The 21,171-nt window shown below is 45.3% G+C and overlaps 1 protein-coding gene across 1 annotated transcript in view; it reads right to left on the bottom strand.

Moving 5' to 3' along the window:
- Positions 1–12,185: 12,185 nt before the first annotated feature.
- LOC144827680 (protocadherin-20-like) overlaps positions 12,186–21,171 on the bottom strand; it is a 114,207-nt gene continuing 105,221 nt past the window's right edge. The window contains exon 3 of the mRNA XM_078685911.1: positions 12,186–15,415. Coding sequence (XP_078542037.1) covers positions 12,830–15,415 — 2,586 coding nt within the window. The 3' untranslated portion in view covers positions 12,186–12,829. The remainder of the gene's footprint in view (positions 15,416–21,171) is intronic.

Here is a 21,171-nt window from a genome sequence, read left to right as displayed (position 1 = left end):
GGTTATGGAATTGAGCTGTCCTACCAAGGATGTCGAGTGCTGCGGTGTTGTTTTCCGGATTGGGCCCAACAAGCCTTGGCAACAGCACCCCATGTAGAAAAAAGAGATTGGCGTTAGTGTAGACCAGCAAGGTCTGAGGGACTCACCACTTGGTAGTAAGTCAGGGCACATCTGGAGCAACCAGGGAAGCCCAAGGAAAAGTAGAGTTGCCTTCAAGGGGGCCCACCAGTCAATGAACCAGGGATTGCAAAGGTGCCTCAAGCGGAAATGCAAGAAGCAGGCTCGCGGAACACTTGTGGAGTTTAGGCCCACAGTCTTCAATGCAGATGGTGCTCGGGACTTGGGCTATAAGTAACTCAAAGTACAACTCCAGGAAATCTCAGGAAGTCAATGCACTAGCAAATGTGCACATTGTCCAGGGGTTCCAGTTCCACATCACTCTTGAGAGCTGCGGGTCTCAGCTTTGCTGGGTACTCGGGTCAACCTTTGTGAAATCTGGAAATCCTCTTCTTGGGCTGCAATTACTTTGGAGTCCGGTGGGTGCTTCGGAGATGCAGACTGGCAAATTCTTTGTTGGTGCCTGTTTGAACAAGGGAGTCACTCCTCAACCCAAAGGGAAATTCTTCCATCCTCTAGTCTTTAATAGAGCATTGAAGTTTCAGGATTCAGTTTCAGAGTTTCATCCAGGTGTATTCTAAAGTCCTGTTGCCAGAGGTTCCCTTACTTATACTAAGAAAAGGTGTTGGACATACTCTGTGGACCCACCTACGGGAGGGTCTGGGATGAGGGGTGGTTACACCCATTTCCTTTGTCCAGTTTGTGGTTCTGAAAATCTGGATTCATATAATAGTACTGGACTCGAGAATAAAAACTTCGTCGAAATAGGACGAATTTGGTATCAAAAGACCGAGAATGACGAGTACGTCATTTACATGTATTTTCGGCGTATTCGAGTGACGATTCCACCTCGAAATCGTCATTTACATTCTGAACCCTTAGCTCCCATTTACATGTTGCCCTTTACATAGGCCTTAATCCAGTTGAATTTGATTCCACAAGGACACATACTCCTTAATCGACTTCTCCCTGACCTCAGTACAAGTTAGAACCATTGCCCCAGGCCGAACTCGTTAGGTCAGTTCCCTCCCAGTGACCGAGCAAGATAGCATCTAGGCTCAACCAGCCATAAAACCATTTGAGCACGCACACCTGCCATATCTCGCTCACATCTTTTTCTCCACTCCTTTTCTTTACTTGCTTTATGATTGGGAGGTGACCATTTTTATTGGGGGTCCAGCGATATCTGATGAAATGTTGGGCCTTGCCGGATGATTTGTTATGGGCAGCACGACATGAAATATGTACATGTCATCATGACTCTGCTTTTCTTTTGTAACCAGTAACTATAAATGAAATACCACGAATTCAAGGAATGTTTTGCCCAAGGCTGAAAATCATGTATAAAGAGAGAAGCCTGACTTCGTGAAAGTGTGCAGTCTCCTGAGAATATACCCGTATTGTACTTCTAGGACCCTGTTACCTTGGTTGCAGCCAATAAACTAATCTTTGACTTCACCTCGAAGACTCTGAGTTTCTGTAGGTCTGACTCAGGAGAACCCGAGGTCTTTGGGTGTTGATTCCCTGACACCGCTGGGTTACCGGTTCTGTGCCGGTTCTTAAAAACCCAGTACCTCAGTTGGCGTTCAGTGTTTGGGGCGATTCCAGTGGTACCAGTCAGCCTGAAGATCATGAGGAGCTTCGTGTGGAAATTCCGGAGGAGGGCCCACCACCTCATCGACCCCTGCATGTCGACGTGGTCCGAAGGTCTTTGCTGCGAGGTTCCCCGCTTCCCGACGGCTACAAGGACTGCTGCCCTGGCTATCGCCCTGATGTTGGACCCTTGAAGTTTTCGGTAGAGCGAAACACTGAGACGAGTCTTCCGGTGACGCCATCGATATTTTCAGTTAAGTATAAGTGGAGCGTCTCCCAGTCCTTAGTTGGACTTACTTTGTGGTATCTTTGGGATACAAAAGGATTTTTATTGGTACTTGCAAGCACCATAACCGAAGGACTCGTGTATTCACGAGAAATATCGTAATCGATAAATCCTTTGAAGTTTTGGAACTAGACTAGAGAGCGAGGATGCCTAGTCTTAGACTTGGGAATTTGTTTTTTCTTGGTAGTAATAATAGGGACTCCCGATTGGAGGACTCATGTCCGGTTCCTCCAGTTGGAACTCCGACTTACGAGCTATATGTTAAACATGGGGTAGGCCCCATCGTTTACAACAAAGTATGGATTAAATACACTAGGAAAGATGGTGTTTTAAAATGGCCCCAATATGGTAGCTTTGATTCTGAAATCTTAGACAACCTTGAAGTTAAACTCTTCAAAAAGAAAGCCCGGCCGGCGATGTTTGACTCTTTCCGCTTATGGCGCAAAGAAGCCAAACAAAAAGAAATTAAATTAGCTAAGAAAAATAAGAGAGAAGGAGGACTTTCGGTAATGCAAGCTGCCGTGCAGTTTAAAGATAATGAAGAAGAGCAGATAAATGAGCAGTTGCACAGGCAACGTAAAATGGCAATAGATAAGTGTTATCCAGTTTTGCCGTCTCTTCAGCAAGAGGCAGCAAAAGAGCGTGGAAAAGACCCATTAATGTCGCAATTATTAACTTCACCACCCCCCTATGCGCAGAATGCCACAGCACCCCCGCAACCTTTAGTTGCGCAGGCTGCGCCTCCTGCTCTTCCACAGCACCCACCAGCTGTTCTTCAGCTGGCTCCTACTTCTTCGGTACAGCCTCCTCCAGGCCCACCGACCACTTCTGTTTCACCTGTGTTTTCTACGATTTTGCCTACTATACTTTTTACGTCTCCTAATGCTCCCTCTACGATTCTGCCTAGTACCACATCTATTTTCCCTGATACCTTTTCTGCCATCTCTACCCCCGCCTTATCACACCCCGTTCTTCCACCTATTTTTCCTTCAGTTTCACCTTCTATTCGGCAGAAAATGGCCAGCACTGTTACTAATCTTCTTTTACCTCTTTTCGGGTCGCCTGCTACGACCCCTAACATAGGAAGAAGACAGTTGCGAAGTCAACTGCCTGATTATCAAGAGAGAGATTCCCTGAATAGTTTAGCTCGGAAATGGGTCATGGACACTGCAAAATATGATGTACAGTCTGTCATGGAAGTCTTCCATCAATGGGAAGCAGCGACACAGAGATATGTTTTCGAACAGATGTGTGTCTTTCTTGGCGAGGATTTAGAAGACAATGATCAAGAATGCATCCCACAAGAGATGTGTCGTGTACGATTTAAGTTTGGAGAGGGTATGATTGTAGGTCCCGACGTGGAAAAGGCAGTTGAAATGTTATTATCATATCGAAGTAAGGGAAACAGTTCTGAGTCACCATCGGAATCTAGTGCATCTAGTAGGAAAAAGGCACGACAATACCCTATGAGAGAAGTTCCCCCACAGTGGAGAGAGGGTGACGCGACCGCTGTCCCACCTGTCCTGCCACACTTTCACCGTGTATGGGTACATGTCCCATGGAAGCGAGCTGAAGTTTTAGCACTCAAACAAACATTACCAGATCCGCGTAAAAATCCTGCAGGGTACTATAAAGAATTGTCGCAAACTGCTGGGTCATGTATAATGAATTTGGCCGATATCGATATGTTATTTGGGAACGTTGTTCCACAGCCTTTATGGGGTAAAATTCGTCATGTAGATCATGACCAGGAATTAGGTGACACGTGGGCTAATATTACTGCTGCAGATGCACGACAAGTTGGTGGTGCCAAGCCTGAGCCTCTGATAGCAGAACTACCTGGTAGAATAGTAGATTACATGAAAACGATAATGCCTGCAATACGCGTAAATTGGGATAAGTTATCTGCATGCAAGCAAAAGAAAGAGGAAACTGTTTCAGATTTCTTCACCAGATTTGAAGAAACATTCATTGACCACAGCGGTCAAGATATGACCACAGAAGGTGGTCAGAGATTGTTTGTCGATAAATTTGTGCACAATCTGCTTCCAGAATTGTGTAGGAAATTAAAAGATTCAGAAAGTTCTTGGGCAGTCTCATCTTCAGCCCAGATATTAGCTACCGCACAGTACTACGAGAATAGAGACAAAGACGAGAAAGATAAAGTAGAAAAGAAAACTAGAGAACTCAAAACGAAGGTTTTGCTACAGCAAGCCTATCCGCCACGTGGTGGTGGTAATCAAAATAATAATGGTCAGAATCACTACCAGAATACTTTTCAGCAGCCTCAACAATATCAGAGAAACTTGCAAAGATTTGATTACACTCAACCCCGCGTAGGTCCTAACCAGTGTTTATATTGCAAACAGGAGGGTCATTACAAGTATAACTGTCCTGCCCTACCACAACGTGCAAATGGAATTTCTGGTGTAAGAGGTCGTGGCAGTCAGCAAGCGCCTAGAGGTAGAGGGCGTGGAAACGCCCCTCAGGACGCGCGTCCCCTTCCACCACAAAACTCTATGAACAGGTTTGATCAGCAAAATAACGTATCTGACAGGACAGCTCAATACTACGTTGATGAGTATTACACAGAAAATGAGCAGTGGGAAAATGAGGATTGCTAGGACAGCCATAGACGAAGAGAGGGAGTCGTTTCAGTTCCAGTAGATCAGAGTGGACCTTACGTTGAGGTGATTGCATCAGGTGTGTCAGAACCTTTTCTGTTGGATACTGGTGCTACAAAGAGTTCTATTATGCACTCCAAACTCCCTGGCGCACCTTTGTCTGGCAAAATGAACGTTTCTGTAGGTTTTTCTGGCGCCCCAGTTAGAAATCCGATTTCTGACCCTTTATCTCTTTCTGTTGGTCCTTGTGAATTCGAAGCACCCCTTATTTTGACAACAGGTTGTGGTGAAAATTTGCTAGGATTAGATTTGCTAAAAAGATTGTATGCGACTTTGTACTGTTCTCCTTCAGGAGTACAACTTACTTTAGGTAAGAAAGTGGTTTCTCCCATGTATTTGTCGAGAAATGCACTTCCAGCAGAATTGTCGATTCTCCCAGATATTCTTTGGGCTACTGGTCCAAATGATGTAGGTCTTTTAGAAATTCCACCATATGTTGTAACATTGAAGTCGAATGTCAGAATGCCACGAATTCCCCAATACAGAATATCTAATGAGGGTGAAAGAGCTTTGCTAGCGATCGTTTACGAATTAATTGAAAAGGATGTGATTGAAGAAACACGAGGCAATGTTTGCAATAGTCCTGTTCTGCCTGTTTTAAAACGAACTGACCCTTCTCAGCCACCTGTGTACAGATTCGTGATTGACCTTAGATAGGTGAATAAAATTGTTGTGCCACAATTCCCAGTTGTCCCCGACATTACCACATTATTGACTATGATTCCAGCCTCTGCCTCCTGGTTTTCGGTGATTGACCTGAAGAATGCTTTCTTCAGTATCCCGATTGCTGAGGAAAGCAGGGATATTTTTTCCTTTAGTGTAGGAGGTCGAAGCTTCTGCTTTAAACGCGCTCCTCAAGGCTACTGTGAAAGCCCCTCAATATACAGTCAAGCTCTGAAAAGTCAGCTTGACACAATGGTTTTGCCCAAAGGTGCCACTCTCGTACAGTACGTGGACGATTTGCTCATCGCTGCGAATACTGAGAAAATTTGTAAAATGGCCACGTTGTCATTATTGCGTCATCTATGTGATTTGCATCACAAGGTGTCACTTTCCAAGCTTCAATATTGCCGACAAGAAGTGACCTACTTAGGTCATCTCTTATCGAAGGAGGGAAGGAAACTGACCCCAGAAAGAATTCAGGCAATTGCAAAATTGAGTGTGCCAAGAACACAGAGAGAAGTACGTGCTTTCTTGGGCATTACATCGTACTGTAGACAGTGGATTCCAAATTTTTCGTTATTAGCCAAACCCTTGGTGGCATTAACGTGTAAAAATACACCCAATCCTATTCCTTGGTCGGAAGAATGTCAGAAAAGTTTTCTCGAATTACGCACAGCATTATGTTCGGCCCCTGTGTTAGGTAACCCCAACTACAGTAAGCCTTTCACATTATATGTCCACGAGAAGGAGGGCTGTGCATTGTCTGTGCTGACTCAGTTATTCGGAGATAGACAGCGGCCATGCGCCTATTTTTCGTCAACTCTGGATCCGGTAGCACGAGCATTGCCAAGTTGTTTAAGGGCCACAGCAGCAGCAGCTGTTTCCATTCGACAGTCTGCTGGTCTAGTAATGAATAATACACTAATCATGATGGTCCCGCATGCAGTAGACACATTGTTAAATAGGACCAAGACATAGCACTTAACTAGTGCTCGACTGTCCAGTTACGAATTGACGCTGCTAGCGAGCCATGTGCACATAAAAAGGTGCAGTACCTTGAACCTAGCCACATTGTTACCAATTGCAGAGGAACCAGATGCTTTAGAACAGCACGATTGTTTTCTTAGAACAGAGGAAGAGACGAAAGGGAGAGTTGATTTGTTCGACACTCCTCTTGCTGAATGTGATGGTACATTATGTGTGGATGGTTCATGCTTTAAGCTCCCAAATGGTAACGTGACTACAGCATATGCTGTCACAACTTTGCACACAGTCGTTGAAACTGCGCGAATACCACATGGTTCAGCTCAAGCCGCAGAACTCGTAGCACTTACGAGAGCATGTGTGTTGTCTAAAGGAATGAGAGTGACTGTCTACACTGACAGTCAGTATGCTTTTGGTGTGGCTCATAGTTTTGGACGATTGTGGAGAGAACGTGGGTTCCTGACTTCACATGGAGCTAAGATTCAGCATGGTCAGTTGGTGAATGAGCTTCTTGAATCACTGACGTTGCCCCTTCAAATAGCGATCGTGAAATGTAGTGCTCACAAGAAAGTGACTGATGATATTGGTCATGGAAATGCATTTGCTGATGAAACCGCTAAGGAAACTGCAAAGAATGTGATGAGCCGAATGTATGTTGCGAGCCCAGAAAGATGGACTGGTGATGTTGGAATATGTGAAGACACGATAGAAAGTGTGAAGTCCATCCAAGCTGAGGCCACGGAGAAAGAGTTAAGCATGTGGAGAGACAGTACAGGGAGAATGGATGCAAATGGTTGTTGGATTGAATTGACAGAGCAACAGAGATGGTTGTTACCCGATGCATATGTGCCTGCAGTGGTTACAATGGCTCATGGAATGGCCCATATCAGCGCGAAAAGGATTTGCGAGTTGTTGGCCCCGGTGTGGAAGAATTCAGGGATTCCCAAGTATGCAGAGAATGTTGTCAAGAATTGCATGGTATGTCTGAAGCACAATCCTGGTAGGGGAACCCCAACTCCAGCTGGTCATTTTGCACCTCCTACGTATCCGTTAGAGGTTTTGCAGCTAGATTTCATACACATGGAGAGGTGCAACAACTTAAAATACGTGCTCGTGGTTGTTTGTGCCTTCTCAAAATGGGTAGAAGCCTATCCCCTAAAAGACAATACTGCCTTGTCCACAGCGAAAGCCCTTGTAAAAGAGTTCTTCCCCAGGTTTGGAATGCCTAGAATGGTCTGGTCTGACAACGGAAGTGAATTTGTGGGTCGTGTGATGAAAAGAGTGTGTGAAGGGCTAGGCATTAGGCAGAAGTTCCACGCTGCAAATCACCCCCAATCAGCTGGATTAGTGGAATGTTACAATGGCACGCTTAAACTTAAATTGGCCAAAATCCAAGCGAGCACAGGTCTTAAATGGCCTGACGCTCTACCCTTAGCACTCCTATCCACCAGAATGACTGTGCATTCGCGAGTGAAACTCAGCCCCTATGAAATAATCTTTGGTCGGCCAGCCAACATATGGGGAGTGCCTAGGCCCACGAAGTTTAGCGAGCTGCAACACCCTATTTTGCTTGACTATTTGTATGAATTGACGGCTAAATTGCGTGTTTTATATCAACAGGTCCACAACACCTTGCCTCCGGTCTCTGAGACACCGGGTCACTCCATTGACCCCGGTTCATGGGTGCTTGTCCGCAACTTTCAAAGAACAAGAAACGACCAGCCCAGATGGACCGGGCCTCACCTCGTCCTCCTGTCTACAAGGTCGGCTGTTAGGGTGGAGGGGAAGGCCAATTGGGTCCACGGGATCCATTGTAAGAAGATACCCTTCCCTCTGCCACACGACCAATGGGTCCAGAAAGGAGGCACCAACTCAGAGCGCACCACTGATGAACGTGTAAAAGAAACCAACCCTGACTGTGAAAGCGAGAAAAATTTTCGAGAAACTGTGCCACCACCAGAACAATCGAACTCTGTGGAACCTGAACTACTATTTCTGGACCAGACAGTACCCGGGAAAAGACGCTACAATTTGCGACCAAGAAAAACAGACTAAAGTAAAAGTGATTTCTTTTATGATCCGAGAGAAAAACCTGTGGACTAATAAAAAAATGTGTTTTTTCCCCAAATCCTATTTTTGAAAGTGCAGATCTCCCATCTAGGTAACTTGCTTATTTTTGTTTTTCGAACCGCCATCCGGGTTCCGCTGCTAGGGTCGCGGTTGATTAAAGACTTTTGGGTGCAGCTGACGACGTTAGGTCGCTGGTTCTGGTTGGTCCAAGGGAGTTGCCCTAGACTGACGGAAGCATCCTTTAGCAGAGGCAACCTACCACCGCGGGCAGCACCTTAGAGAGGATGGAGTTTCCTGATGTGGAGAGGCCTGCCAAACAAATGAACTTTAAGCACAGACCTTTTAACACGATGACGAAGAAAAGTTTTATAATAGTGTGTATTTTTATGCTATTCAGCGTAATGGTCTTTTTGATAAGCTATGTTTTATTCTCTTTTCATGTGACATTTGCGCCCACTACATCACCCATACCTCCTCCTACTGTTTCCTCTCATTCTTTCCACCCTCTGCCTGACCACGAATCAAATAGGAGATTAGAGTTCCTTAATACCTCCTTCGTTCAGTTATTACACCAACACCAACTTGTAATGAACACAACTAACTGTTGGGTGTGTGGTCTCATGCCTCACACAACGGACAAAGGTATCCCCTATTTGGTCCTGCCATTTAGTCACAATGGATCAGTATGGGCATATAGGACAATGTTCATATATGCACGAGAAATCCAACCCCTACATTCTGTAAAAGACAACCTCAAGACTAGGGCCCTAGTCAAAGGTATAGTTGACATGATCAAGGAAGTAACTTCTTACGAAGATACCCCGGATGATGAGATACTTGCATATGTAGGTTGGAACGTGACTGGATATGGCACTACATTAAGTGAGAAACAGCAAGCCAAGAGATCGTCCCCTATCTGGATCATACCCCATCAAGGTCACCTGTGTCTGCAAGGTATTGGCAAGAATCCCAGAGCTCAGCTAGGGAAGAGTGTCTGTACAGAAACGTATGTTTTTGGATCTCAGACTTCCCCTGCGTTTTTAGCCGCTAAGGGTACTTATTTCATCTGCCATGATAGAGCCTATACATGGTTGCCCCCTGACTTCTCGGGCTCATGTTTTGTCTCATTCCTGTTACCTCCCACCTACACAGCAGCGGCGGATTACCATCGGACAAGGATAGTTAGAGGTGTTTTGAGTAAAGAAGACACTGCAGGTCAAGAATTCGGTGACTTTGCAATGGGTTTTCTGCCGTTCTGGGGAGCCATGGCTAACAGCAGGAACATAAGGCAATTGACAAGGGTAGTTGAATCCACCGTGACTGAAACTGCTGGTGCCCTTAGTAACCTGACTGCTGAGCTCCAGTCGGATCGACTTATGACCCTTCAGAACCGGGTCGCTTTGGATGTAATACTTGCGGACCGAGGTGGAGTATGCAAATTGATCCAGTCCAGTTGTTGCATTTTCATCCCAGATAATGCTCCAACAGTGTACAGGGCCATCTCCAAACTACATAAGATTTCCGAATCTATTCATGTGGATAAAGGAGATTGGTCGTTAATGGGATGGTTCTGGGAACTGATATCTGCCTGGGGATGGAAAATTCTGATGGTCATTGGGATGGTCCTAGCCATTCTTTTCCTGTTCTGTCTATGCATACAGTGTGCTCCTGCAATATGTGGCCTCTGTGCTACATCATGTGTAAGGAAGCCTGTGTCAAGAAATGAACTAAGCACTAGAATGATGTTACAGCAACATCTCAATGACTTTAGGAATATAGATCTGGACTCAGACTAACATGAGGATAGATTAATTGCCTATGTAAGGGCAAAAGGAGGGTCTGTGGTTCTGAAAATCTGGATTCATATAATAGTACTGGACTCGAGAATAAAAACTTCATCGAAATAGGACGAATTTGGTATCAAAAGACCGAGAATGACGAGTACGTCATGTACATGTATTTTCGGCGTATTCGAGTGACGATTCCACCTCGAAATCGTCATTTACATTCTGAACCCTTAGCTCCCATTTACATGTTGCCCTTTACATTGGCCTTAATCCAGTTGAATTTGATTCCACAAGGACACATACTCCTTAATCGACTTCTCCCTGACCTCAGTACAAGTTAGAACCATTGCCCCAGGCCGAACTCGTTAGGTCAGTTCCCTCCCAGTGACCGAGCAAGATAGCATCTAGGCTCAACCAGCCATAAAACCATTTGAGCACGCACACCTGCCATATCTCGCTCACATCTTTTTCTCCACTCCTTTTCTTTACTTGCTTTATGATGGGGAGGTGACCGTTTTTATTGGGGGTCCAGCGATATCTGATGAAATGTTGGGCCTTGCCGGATGATTTGTTATGGGCAGCACGACATGAAATGTACATGTCATCATGACTCTGCTTTTCTTTTGTAACCAGTAACTATAAATGAAATACCACGAATTCAAGGAATGTTTTGCCCAAGGCTGAAAATCATGTATAAAGAGAGAAGCCTGACTTCGTGAAAGTGTGCAGTCTCCTGAGAATATACCCGTATTGTACTTCTAGGACCCTGTTACCTTGGTTGCAGCCAATAAACTAATCTTGGACTTCACCTCGAAGACTCTGAGTTTCTGTAGGTCTGACTCAGGAGAACCCGAGGCTGGGTTACCGGTTCTGTGCCGGTTCTTAAAAACCCAAAGTTTCGCACCAGAGCATGGGCTGGGAGCCCCTGCAACCGGTTTGAACTGGAATATGCCCTGGTACACCAAATGTGCCCCCAGTGCAGACTTTCAAAGCACTCTCAGAGTGCACCCACAATACACAAAAGCCTGTCTGGGTCCTGTGACAGGAAATCTATTGTCCAGGCCTCCCATGCCGGAGTTTCATCCAGCAGCAGGAGGCCGGACTCGTCTCTTTGGCTGCAGCATCCATTTTGTGATGCCAGTGCTCTTTTACTGGTTAGACCAGTGTGTGTTTGTGTGTACATGTCGCTCCCTCAAGAAGGGTGGAATTCTACTCGCGCTGCCATGACTGGCGGGGGGGTAGGATTCAAAGGTGTTTGCCACGAAACACAACATGTTTCCATGCAGCCATTCCAAAGTTAGCATTTACCGCAAGGTTGTAATGCCCTTAAGAGTATATGGTCTGGCTGCATCACAGAACAGCCTCAGAAAATAGGCTCCGAAAGTTGGAGAGTGGCCCTGCTCATGCTTGGGCACCCTCTCACTCAAAACCAAGCACTCTGCCTTCAGGACTGATATGGCCTGCCATAGAAGTGACTGTTAGGTTTATATGTGTCTGTGATTAAAGGTAGATATGGGTAACCTATATCTTAGTAAGGGGTGCGTGCACCACCTTACCCAGGCTGCAGTAGCAGGCCTGTGGTGTCATTTTGGAAGGCTTCCCAGGGGTGACATAATACATCTTCAGCCCCTGGTAGGCCTCTTGGGTACCTATGCCCTTAGTACCTAGAGTACCATCTATCAGGGACTCACAAGGGTACGCCAGTAACCAAACTGAAGTGTACCTATAGTACATGAAATCAATTTAAAGAGGATGCAGCTAGACTAAAGTAAAAAAAAACAGTGAAACACCAGCAAAAAGTGGGGGGAACCAAAGTAAGCAGATCCTACTCTCCTACATGTATGTCATTAAAAAAACCTGCAGAAGACCAACAGAATTTAAGTCCTCCGGAATGAGAGAAAATTACACAACTGCCCTCTTCATTTGAATTTTACTGACTTATCGAAACTGTGAGATGCTGAATCCCGCCCGCCTGTATTCAAACTGTGATACGTAGATGTCTGGTGCAAGAGAATTAATCTACTGAGAAATCTTTTTCAAAATGTTATATTTTATTTTGAAGGATAAAATGCACAGTACTGTTTTCCGTTTGAAGCTGTTCGCTTTAATTTCACCCCAACTCTTCATTTTCCTCACTACATTCTCACTTCCTGCTGCTTTTCTTTATGTTAATTTATACTTAGGATGTCTAAATGTCCCAGAAACTCCTTGCACTTCTGATACTGCCAAACACTTTTCTTTGTCATTCATGATTTGGGCGACAAGTTAAGGATATTAGGGATATATCTAATTAGGGATGTAAAGTGATTAAATACAGTAGACTTTATATGAAACACTCATATGTCTAACAGTCTACATCTTTAAATTGCACCTGGTTTTCTGCACAAGATACTCTTTTTGCCTGTTGAATACAATAGTGTCAGTGAAAGGCTATGTGTGATTGCAAAGTGCCCTTCCCGACAATATGGGATGCATGTTCATATCGTCTGTAGGTCTATCGGACAAGTAACAACTTTCCTAATGCTTATTTATTAGTAACCATATTGTTGTGCATATCATTCATAGAAGATAAATACATCAATCCTTTATCAGGATTGTTCAATCTCAAAAACGAAGTATATGTTTAAAAACCTCACAAGTAAATGTCATTGCACATCATTCCAGTCCTTTGACGGGTATTCGCGGTTTATTCTGAGAGGAAGTTCTACATCCATTTTCTGATTATTCCTCTGCGAATTCCCTTTTCTTGCATGAAAGAACATGAAGACCCCACAGATGCAAAACAGGGCAGAAACTGTTGTAACCACAATGGCAGCCGGCACCGTGATAGGCAGGGAGAGAAGGGATGCAGGTGGTGTGTGTGGGCACGGGCTCAACAAAAATGGCTGCCCTTTGTCGCTGGCGTCAGTTTGAGTCATGATCAGAGACTCGAAATAGCTCCTGTTGCTTATGCTGGAATTGAGGATAATGTTGATCTGGACAATGGAATGAAGTGGCTTGGGGTGCCCGTGGTCACTTGCTTTAACAAACAGATGGTAAAGGCCACAATGAATGCTCTGGGATTCTTTCTCTAATATAATATTGCCTGTGGCTGCTTCGACTCCAAATAGATCTGACGTAGGCACGCCTGCGCTCAGCACACTATAGGTCACAACCCCATTCAGACCATCATCATAATCAATAGCATGGACTCTAGCAATGGCTGAACCTCTGGAAGCGTTTGGAAGCACCAGCACATAAGAAAAGTTCGACTCTGGAAATACAATTTTTGGGAAATTGTCATTCATATCTAAAATGAAAACAGTCACTTTTGCTGTTGACGATTGAGGAGGATAACCCCGATCACTCGCCTTAACCCAAAATATATGAACCTGCTCCTTCTCGTAGTCTACAGAGGCGTTTTGATTCAAGATAACACGCGTGTCATTCATCCTAAACATCATTGTGGCATTCAAAATAGCAATCAGAATTTCACCATTCTGACCCGCGTCGGCATCAGTAACGTTAATGACGCCAACTTCTCCCGAGCCAGGAAAGTTTTCTGGAATGAAAAAAGTTATATCTGTCGGAAATATAGGTGCATTATCATTTTCATCTAAGACGTTAATAACTACTGTGCATGTGCTGCTCCTCGGAGGAACCCCTCGGTCCCCGGCTACCACTAAAAATGTATAACGTGCATCTCTTTCCCTGTCAAGGTCAGCGCGCGCGGTGAGAATCCCGGAGGAGCTATCAAGCGCAAACACAGATGGAGCGCGCTCTCCAAGGTGATAGCTGATTCCTCCGCTCTGCACGCAGTCTGCATCCGCTGCAGAAACTTTAATGACAAATGCTCCGGGCTCATTATTTTCCCGGATGGATGTTTCGAACAAGCTCTGTGTGAACTGGGGGTCGTTGTCATTAACATCTTCAATATTGACTCGCAGGGTGATTTCGTGAAGTAGATTTCGAACAAAACCATCCTTCGCAATTATGGTCACGTTGTAGTACTTCTCTCGTTCGTAGTCGAGGTGTTTCGCTACCGCCACCCCATACATATTCTGTGACTTGTCATACGGCTTTAGGTAGAAAGGGGTCTCTTCAGCAATATAGCAAGGTTCAGTTACAGTGTGGTCTGGGTCTATAACTTCTAATATTGCAAAGACGGCATTAAGAGGGTAATCTTCTCTTAAATAAACCGCTTCATCCTTTTGTTCAGCTATAAATCTGAGCTCCAGTTTTGGTGACCTGGTTACTACCTCGTAGACGTTTATAGTGATGAAAACCACTGCCGGGGCACAACCAGGCCCGGTGGCTAAAACGGTAAGTTTGTGTTGCAGAGTTACTTCATCATTTATTAGGGAAGACAATGTGATAATTCCTGTTTTGCTGCTCAAGTGGAAACGTTTTTTCGATGTTTCCAAAACTCTGTTGCTGTACGTGTAGTGTATTTCAGCGTTTTCTCCATAATCTTCATCTGTTGCAAAAACCTGGACTACAATGCTGTTCAAAGAGGCGTTTTTAGGAAGGTTCACTATTATTTCCTGGGATGTGAATGCAGGGCAATGCTCGTTCACGTCATCGACATAAACTGTCAACCCAGCGCTTCCAGACAAAGGGGGCATCCCGCCATCTGTAGCTACTAGCGTCATTTGATAGCTACTTTGCAACTCGCGATCCACAGAGTTCTCTAGAACAACAAAGAGCGTTGCACTCCCTTGGTCCAAACTGAACATACCACCACTGTTTTCCAAATGGTAGTGTAGGGCGCCATTTTCTTGGACATCCGGATCCGTGGCAGTATGATCAACAACAAACCGCGTGCCCACCACAGCGTCTTCTGGCACATGAATAATGATGTCTCTCTCCGGGAAATAAGGTGCATTATCATTGACATCCAAAATCAATATCTTCATCTTGACAATTTCTGAGTAGGTGTCTGACGAGATGATGGCATCCACCTGCATTGTGCACACATCTAATGTTTCGTGTGGACACAGTGCTTCCCTGTTGAGGCGTCCCATTGTTGTGTAGAGATCACCATTGTCTAGGTCGAGGCGGAAATAATCCTCTCCATTCAGAAGTATGTAGGATGGTGTAGCTCCGTGTGAGTGTCCTACGTGGATTTGGGTTCCTGTGTTGCCAACAAACACACTTCGCTGCCGCTCTTCCTCAACAGAGAAATTAACTTCTATGACTGGCTCGGAAAAGCCGATGGTGGAAAGTATGGTAAACAGGAACACAGGAGTATTCTGAAAAACAAAACAGTATTTGTTTAGATTAATACGCAAAATAAGTACAATCATGTGCATTAAATGTGAAGTATTATAACACTTAGCCAGGTGTTCAAAACCACTTTATGAATGTAAACAAAAGTTTGTTGGTGTTACAGCTAAAAAAGCTGTCAGAAACCTCGCTTGACACATAAACGATGATGAGACGTTTTGAGTAACCTATGAACAAACGTGCCCTAACCACACTTTAAAGAAACATGAGAAATAAATGTAGGATAACTTAGTTACTGCATTGTAAAAACTAGTGAGAATTGAGAGATGTGGGCACGGATGGCGGGCTCAACGTGTTCTGCAGCATATTGGGAATCACGGCCACTTGGAGAGTGTAGCGTTGGAACTCCTTGTACAATGACGTGGGGTGACAGTGGAAATAGCAGCTTACAGCGCTTGGAAGCCGCAAACCCTTGACTAGGAGTTGTTTGGAAACATGGGGCCTTATTTATGAAGGCCTTGCGCCACCGGTGCGTCACTTTTAACATAGGAAAAAGTGACGCACCGGCGGCGCAAGGCCTTCATAAATAAGGCCCATGGCCTTTTGTCATTTATTGTGTAAGATACGTGTTTATCGGTCTGGCGGCGTGGCCTCAGTGCACAATTACAGAGTATCATGGCATTTAAATCTGATTTGTTTCTCAATATGGCTAAGTGGAATTAACGCTAGCCGTTAATATCAGTGATGATTGGGGGGCCACGAGCTTGACGCGGGGCAGGGTCAACCTGTCCGTTTACCTGTCCGAGGTCGGCAGGCGGAGACCTATGTAGTCGGTTCATTGTAGTATGCGGTGTTTGAAGTGCTATGAGGCGGGAGGAGTGGAATGGAGCGCTGTATCAACGTTACTTTTGTTGTAAATTAAACCACCGTTGCGTTCTCCAGGGTGACGGTGGGTTCCCCAATATTTTGTTTTGCTCTCCCAAAAAGGAATTGGTTATGGAATGACAATTGAGGCGACTTGGTGGCACCTTCGAAAACACGATGTTGGTTGGCACACTTTCGGGCACCGAGGACGGTCGTCTTTCAAGAGTCAACTATTGTTTTCCATTCCTTTTGGAGGGCGCAAAATGTGCAGCATCGCCCTAGCGGCGGCTGCTTTGAGTACCGGTGACTTTCATGGCTGAGAGGCGAGGACCTGCTGCCATCTCATGGTGCATCTCTGCACGTGCACCTCTGAACCGCCCTTGGCACTGGGAGGCAGCCTGGGCCACCTGCTGCACGAGGCGCTTCAAATATTGTAGAAAAGGAAAAAAAGAGAGAAATTGTCTGTTCTCTCATCCAGCTATTATATTGTTGCCTCATCGCCATTGCTATGGGTCCCCTAAATCTGTATGAATGTGAACCGGTGCTCATGTAAAGCGCCTCAGTTCCCTCGAGCCGAGGTAGCGCTATATAAAACAGCGAAACATTAATTTAACCATGTTCTTGAAAGCACCAAATTATCGATAAACTCTGTATGTCCAAAATACTTTGGCTTCTAATGCATACATCATGGCTGCATCAGTGGTATTGGGGCTCTTTGTATGAAACGAGAACAGTGCATTGTATGTAAAAGAAAGAATATTGATAACAGGTGTTACTGTTAAACTAGATGTGCTCGGGTTTTTGTTTCATATGTCAGAGTGCATGTTTTGCTGATTGGTCGCCGGTTCCCATCATGGCCTCGGTGGGACAGGAGAATGTGCAGGTTTGTTGGTTGGCGGGAGGATGAGTGGGGGAGGTGTATGGCTCGTCTTTTGGTAAAGAGTGACGTTCCCCCCCTGACTGACCCGGAGGCAGGCATCATGATGGAGGTTTTGCATTTCGGGGTACGGGGTGGGGGAGCACGCTCGTGTAATGGCGCCTTTTTGTTTGATTCCGTTGGTTTATTTATTTATTTATGCGTTTTTATATAGCGCGGACTTTACCCAAAGGCGTCAGAGCGCTTCACAATAGGAACAGAACTGATACATGAGGAGAACATTACACGTGAACAGGTTACAAAAGCAGACGTTAAATTGCATGAGGTAAAAGTGACAATTGTGAGCAAACAAAATAAATGAGGTAGCAAAAAGTGCACAGGAGGAAAAAGTGACAAGTGTGCAGGTTACAAGAGAAAACAAAGTACAATTAGAGGTATAATTCTGCAATATATGCTAGACACTCAGGCACAAGAACAAATGCTACATAGGCAATGGTGGCACTTGTGCAAGTATCAAAGGCAAACAAAATGTGAGAGGTAGCAAACCGTGTGTTACAAGAGAAAAGTGGTGCGTACATGTTACAAAAAAGTACCAAACACAAGCCGCCGCACTGGGCGGGGTTTTTGTTTGGATGGAGCCTATGCGCAGTTGTGTTTGCTGGCCATTTCCAGCTTACCGTTGTACATTAATATGCAGAATGGACATGCAGGGACTCGAGGAAAGGGTGAAAACCCAACAGCACCTCGTTAGCCGATACACGGTCTTTTAAAAGGTGTGTGAAGTATTCGGGTGAGTCTGGGTGGAGGCTTGGGAAGCTGCCTCAGCGGGACTCATACACATGAGGGGAATAACTTGAGCTACCACAGAAGGCCTGACTGCATTCTGGATCTCTCCTTGTTGCATGGTACACAAGCTGCAGTAGGGGGCCTTTGACAATTCTTCTTTTCCTGGGAAGGCCAGGCGTCTCCTCTTTGCATACTGTGGGTGGTGTTGCTCTTGGGTATTGCTAGCTATATCAGTAGTTAAAAACAGCAGTAGTGATGGAAGAAATATGTGTGTAACTGCATTTGTTCCATGATTATTTAGGAATGCCGGTCAGTGATTATGGCTTGATCTTTGAAGGGCTATCGCCAAGAAGATGTGTAATCGTTGCCATAGAAATTAAATCCATAACCGGAGTAAAGGAATCTCTTTAGGGAATGTACATAACATAAAAACAATCAAGCTAATCTGCTCATTCATGCCGGATCTTAAAGGTTGCCTGGTGCGTCATTAAGGGAGCTAGCCAATGTCTAGATCATTTCCCTAGGGTACACTGCCATAGGCTTAAGCATTTCATTAGCTCGCTAAGGTATTAAAAAGGTTTCAGAGTCAGTTTAAAAACTCATCTCAAAAACGGGTGGAGATATATTGGTGACATAATACCTGATATTCATTTGTGACATAATCTGCAGGCAATGTGGGGAATTGTGCCAGTAAGTCCTTAGCGAGAACTGAGGATGTGCAACACAAGGTGCATGGAGTGAGCTTTTGGAAGGTACTCAGGGGCATATTATCAAGGACCGGTGTTAAAATTATCGCAGTTTTATCGGCAGGAAACTGCCGATAAAACTGCGCTAATGGGCTTGATAATACGCCCTTGTTAATTCCCATAGAAGCCCATGTCAACATCAGAACACGGGCTTCTATGGGAATTAACAAGGGTGTATTATCAAGCCCATTATCGCCGTTTTATCGGCAGTTTCCTGACGATAAAACGGCGATAATTTTAACACCGGTCCTTGATAATATGCCCCTCAATTTGGAAGCTCATCCCACAAAACAGGTGGAGATTTATTGGGTCTTGCATAATTGCCAACCGCTGCTATGCAGCACTTCTTTTTTTTTTTTTCTTTGCAACGAGCTCCCAGCTTATCCCAATACAAGGTGGAGAATCATTGGGATTTGCCTAATGGCCAAATAATTTTATGCAGAGCTTCTCTTGTCCTTTCAACTACAGCAGTCTCTCGTAAGGGACTTATGGTGTACAATACAATCCACAAAGAATTGGCCTGGGGAAGGGAAAGCATTTTAAAATTCGTACCAATAGCTGGTGGCAATGTAAATGGGAGGTAATCCACAGGTAATGTAGGGAATGGAATCAGCATATCGGAGTGAGGAATTATGGTACAACACAATTAACGGTGAGGACTTGGGGAAGGAAACACTGAATGGCCAAATATTTATATACAGAGTTTCTCATTTCCTTGTATGCATCGGCAGTCCTTGGGGAGGACTGGCAGTGTGCAACACAATTATCACGGAGTGGGCCTTGGCATTTTAAAGTGCATCCCATAATGGGTGGCGATTTATCTTGTGGCATAATACCCAGGCGATGTGAATACTACCAAATCAACCATCATTAGGGTTGCTTTGGTCGAGGGCCACAGTTTTTCTTTCCTTTTACGTGTCAATAGTTTTTAGTAAGGGCTAATGGTGTGCAACACAACTAACATTCAGTGGGCAGAGTGCAGAAGTACAACCCAAAAAAAAATCAAAAAAACCAATCCTGCCCAAGAGGTTCGTTTGGAGGGCACGAAATGTGAAGCATAGCTGAGTGGTGTCCAATGACACCAGGGTGCCAGGTTGTTAAGGGGGTATGGCTGATGTCGCCAGCTGAGGTTATATGGAGCCTAGGGGCGGCCTGATGAAAAGTGGAATGTCTAACCAGTGGCTTCGGTGGGTTAGACTTGGGGCCACTGGCAGGGCTGGAATCAATAACTTAATAGCTGCTACGTGAGAGGCACAATTATTGCAGGGGTTAAGGCATTCTAAACAGGCAGAGTGGTGCTTTTAAAGAGTGATTTAAGAATTGGTGGGGTAACGCAGAGGGTGTTTACATAGCTCACGCTTGGGGGATGAGCTGCTTCAGAGGGTATGATAACTACAGATTTCGTGCCGTGGAGCTGCTCAGGGGTTGATAAAAAATGTACTTTCTACTATGTATTTATAAGTGCACCTTCAAAGGAGTACACTACCAAACACTGACTGCTTGTTTTCTTTTTCCTCCATGTGATGGTGGGAGGCGCACTGCACAGATATGACGGTAACATGATCTCCGGAAGGCAACTGGCAGAACATCCGGGATAGCCAACATTCAGTACCGCTCACAAGAGTGGAGCAGTTTGTGTTCGGTGTGGTAGTACTTTAACGGTTGCTATGTGTCCGGTCATTGAATATGCCATAGTGAGCTGAGAATACTACCTGCACTTCATTGGCAATTTACATCTGATTTTAAGCAGTGCGTTCAATACTGCAGCGGTAATGGTTTAGCAGTGCTAAGTTCATGTCGCATATGGGCGTGTGACGTGACATAGGCTATATACTCTGTCCTGCAGGCCTGATTAAGTTTATTCGGCACCAATTTCAAGCAAGGGTCGGGTATGGGTACGGTGGTCGGAAAGCGCCATACAGGGGGCCGAGAGGGTCTGGATCAATGGCACACATGTTACCCGGTGGAATAATTTTCTAAAGTGGTTGTGATGCCACTGCTTAGTTTAAGGGCAAAAAGGTCATCGATTAGCAAAAGGGGGCAGTTTGGGAGCTGGTGCTTCAACCAAAGGATATCAAATATATGCCTGCCGTATTATAGACGGTACTTGCTGGGGAGGCATGGTTATCTCAGTACATCGCGTAGCAGCAGGTTTACACTCTCCAAAATAAGCCGACAATAACTGTCTGGGGAGAGTACTAACATGGTTATTGGCAGGAGTCTCCTGGTGATCAGGAATGCAGGGTCGAATCATTCAGTTACACTATATTGGGGGCGGTAGCCCCGGATGTGGAAGGGAAGTAGCTGCTGGGGGGGAGGCCGAGAGCGCCAGTTGGCTCCTCGCCCTGTGGCGGGGTCCCGGGCAAGAAAATGGCGGGGACTCCTTTTTGGCAGGGACTGGCTCATCCTGTAACAGGGAGGGTAGACAATAGGGCTCAGGGCTGGCGGGAGAGGGGGCCGTCCTGCTGGTGGTCCTGGACTCTCCGGCCCTACCCGAGATGCCGGTGCT

This window comes from Lissotriton helveticus, chromosome 4_1 (genome assembly GCF_964261635.1).
Source record: "Lissotriton helveticus chromosome 4_1, aLisHel1.1, whole genome shotgun sequence".
NCBI lineage: Eukaryota > Metazoa > Chordata > Amphibia > Caudata > Salamandridae > Lissotriton > Lissotriton helveticus.
Note: the sequence above shows the minus strand (reverse complement) of the source record. Positions and strands in the feature narration are given on the sequence as shown.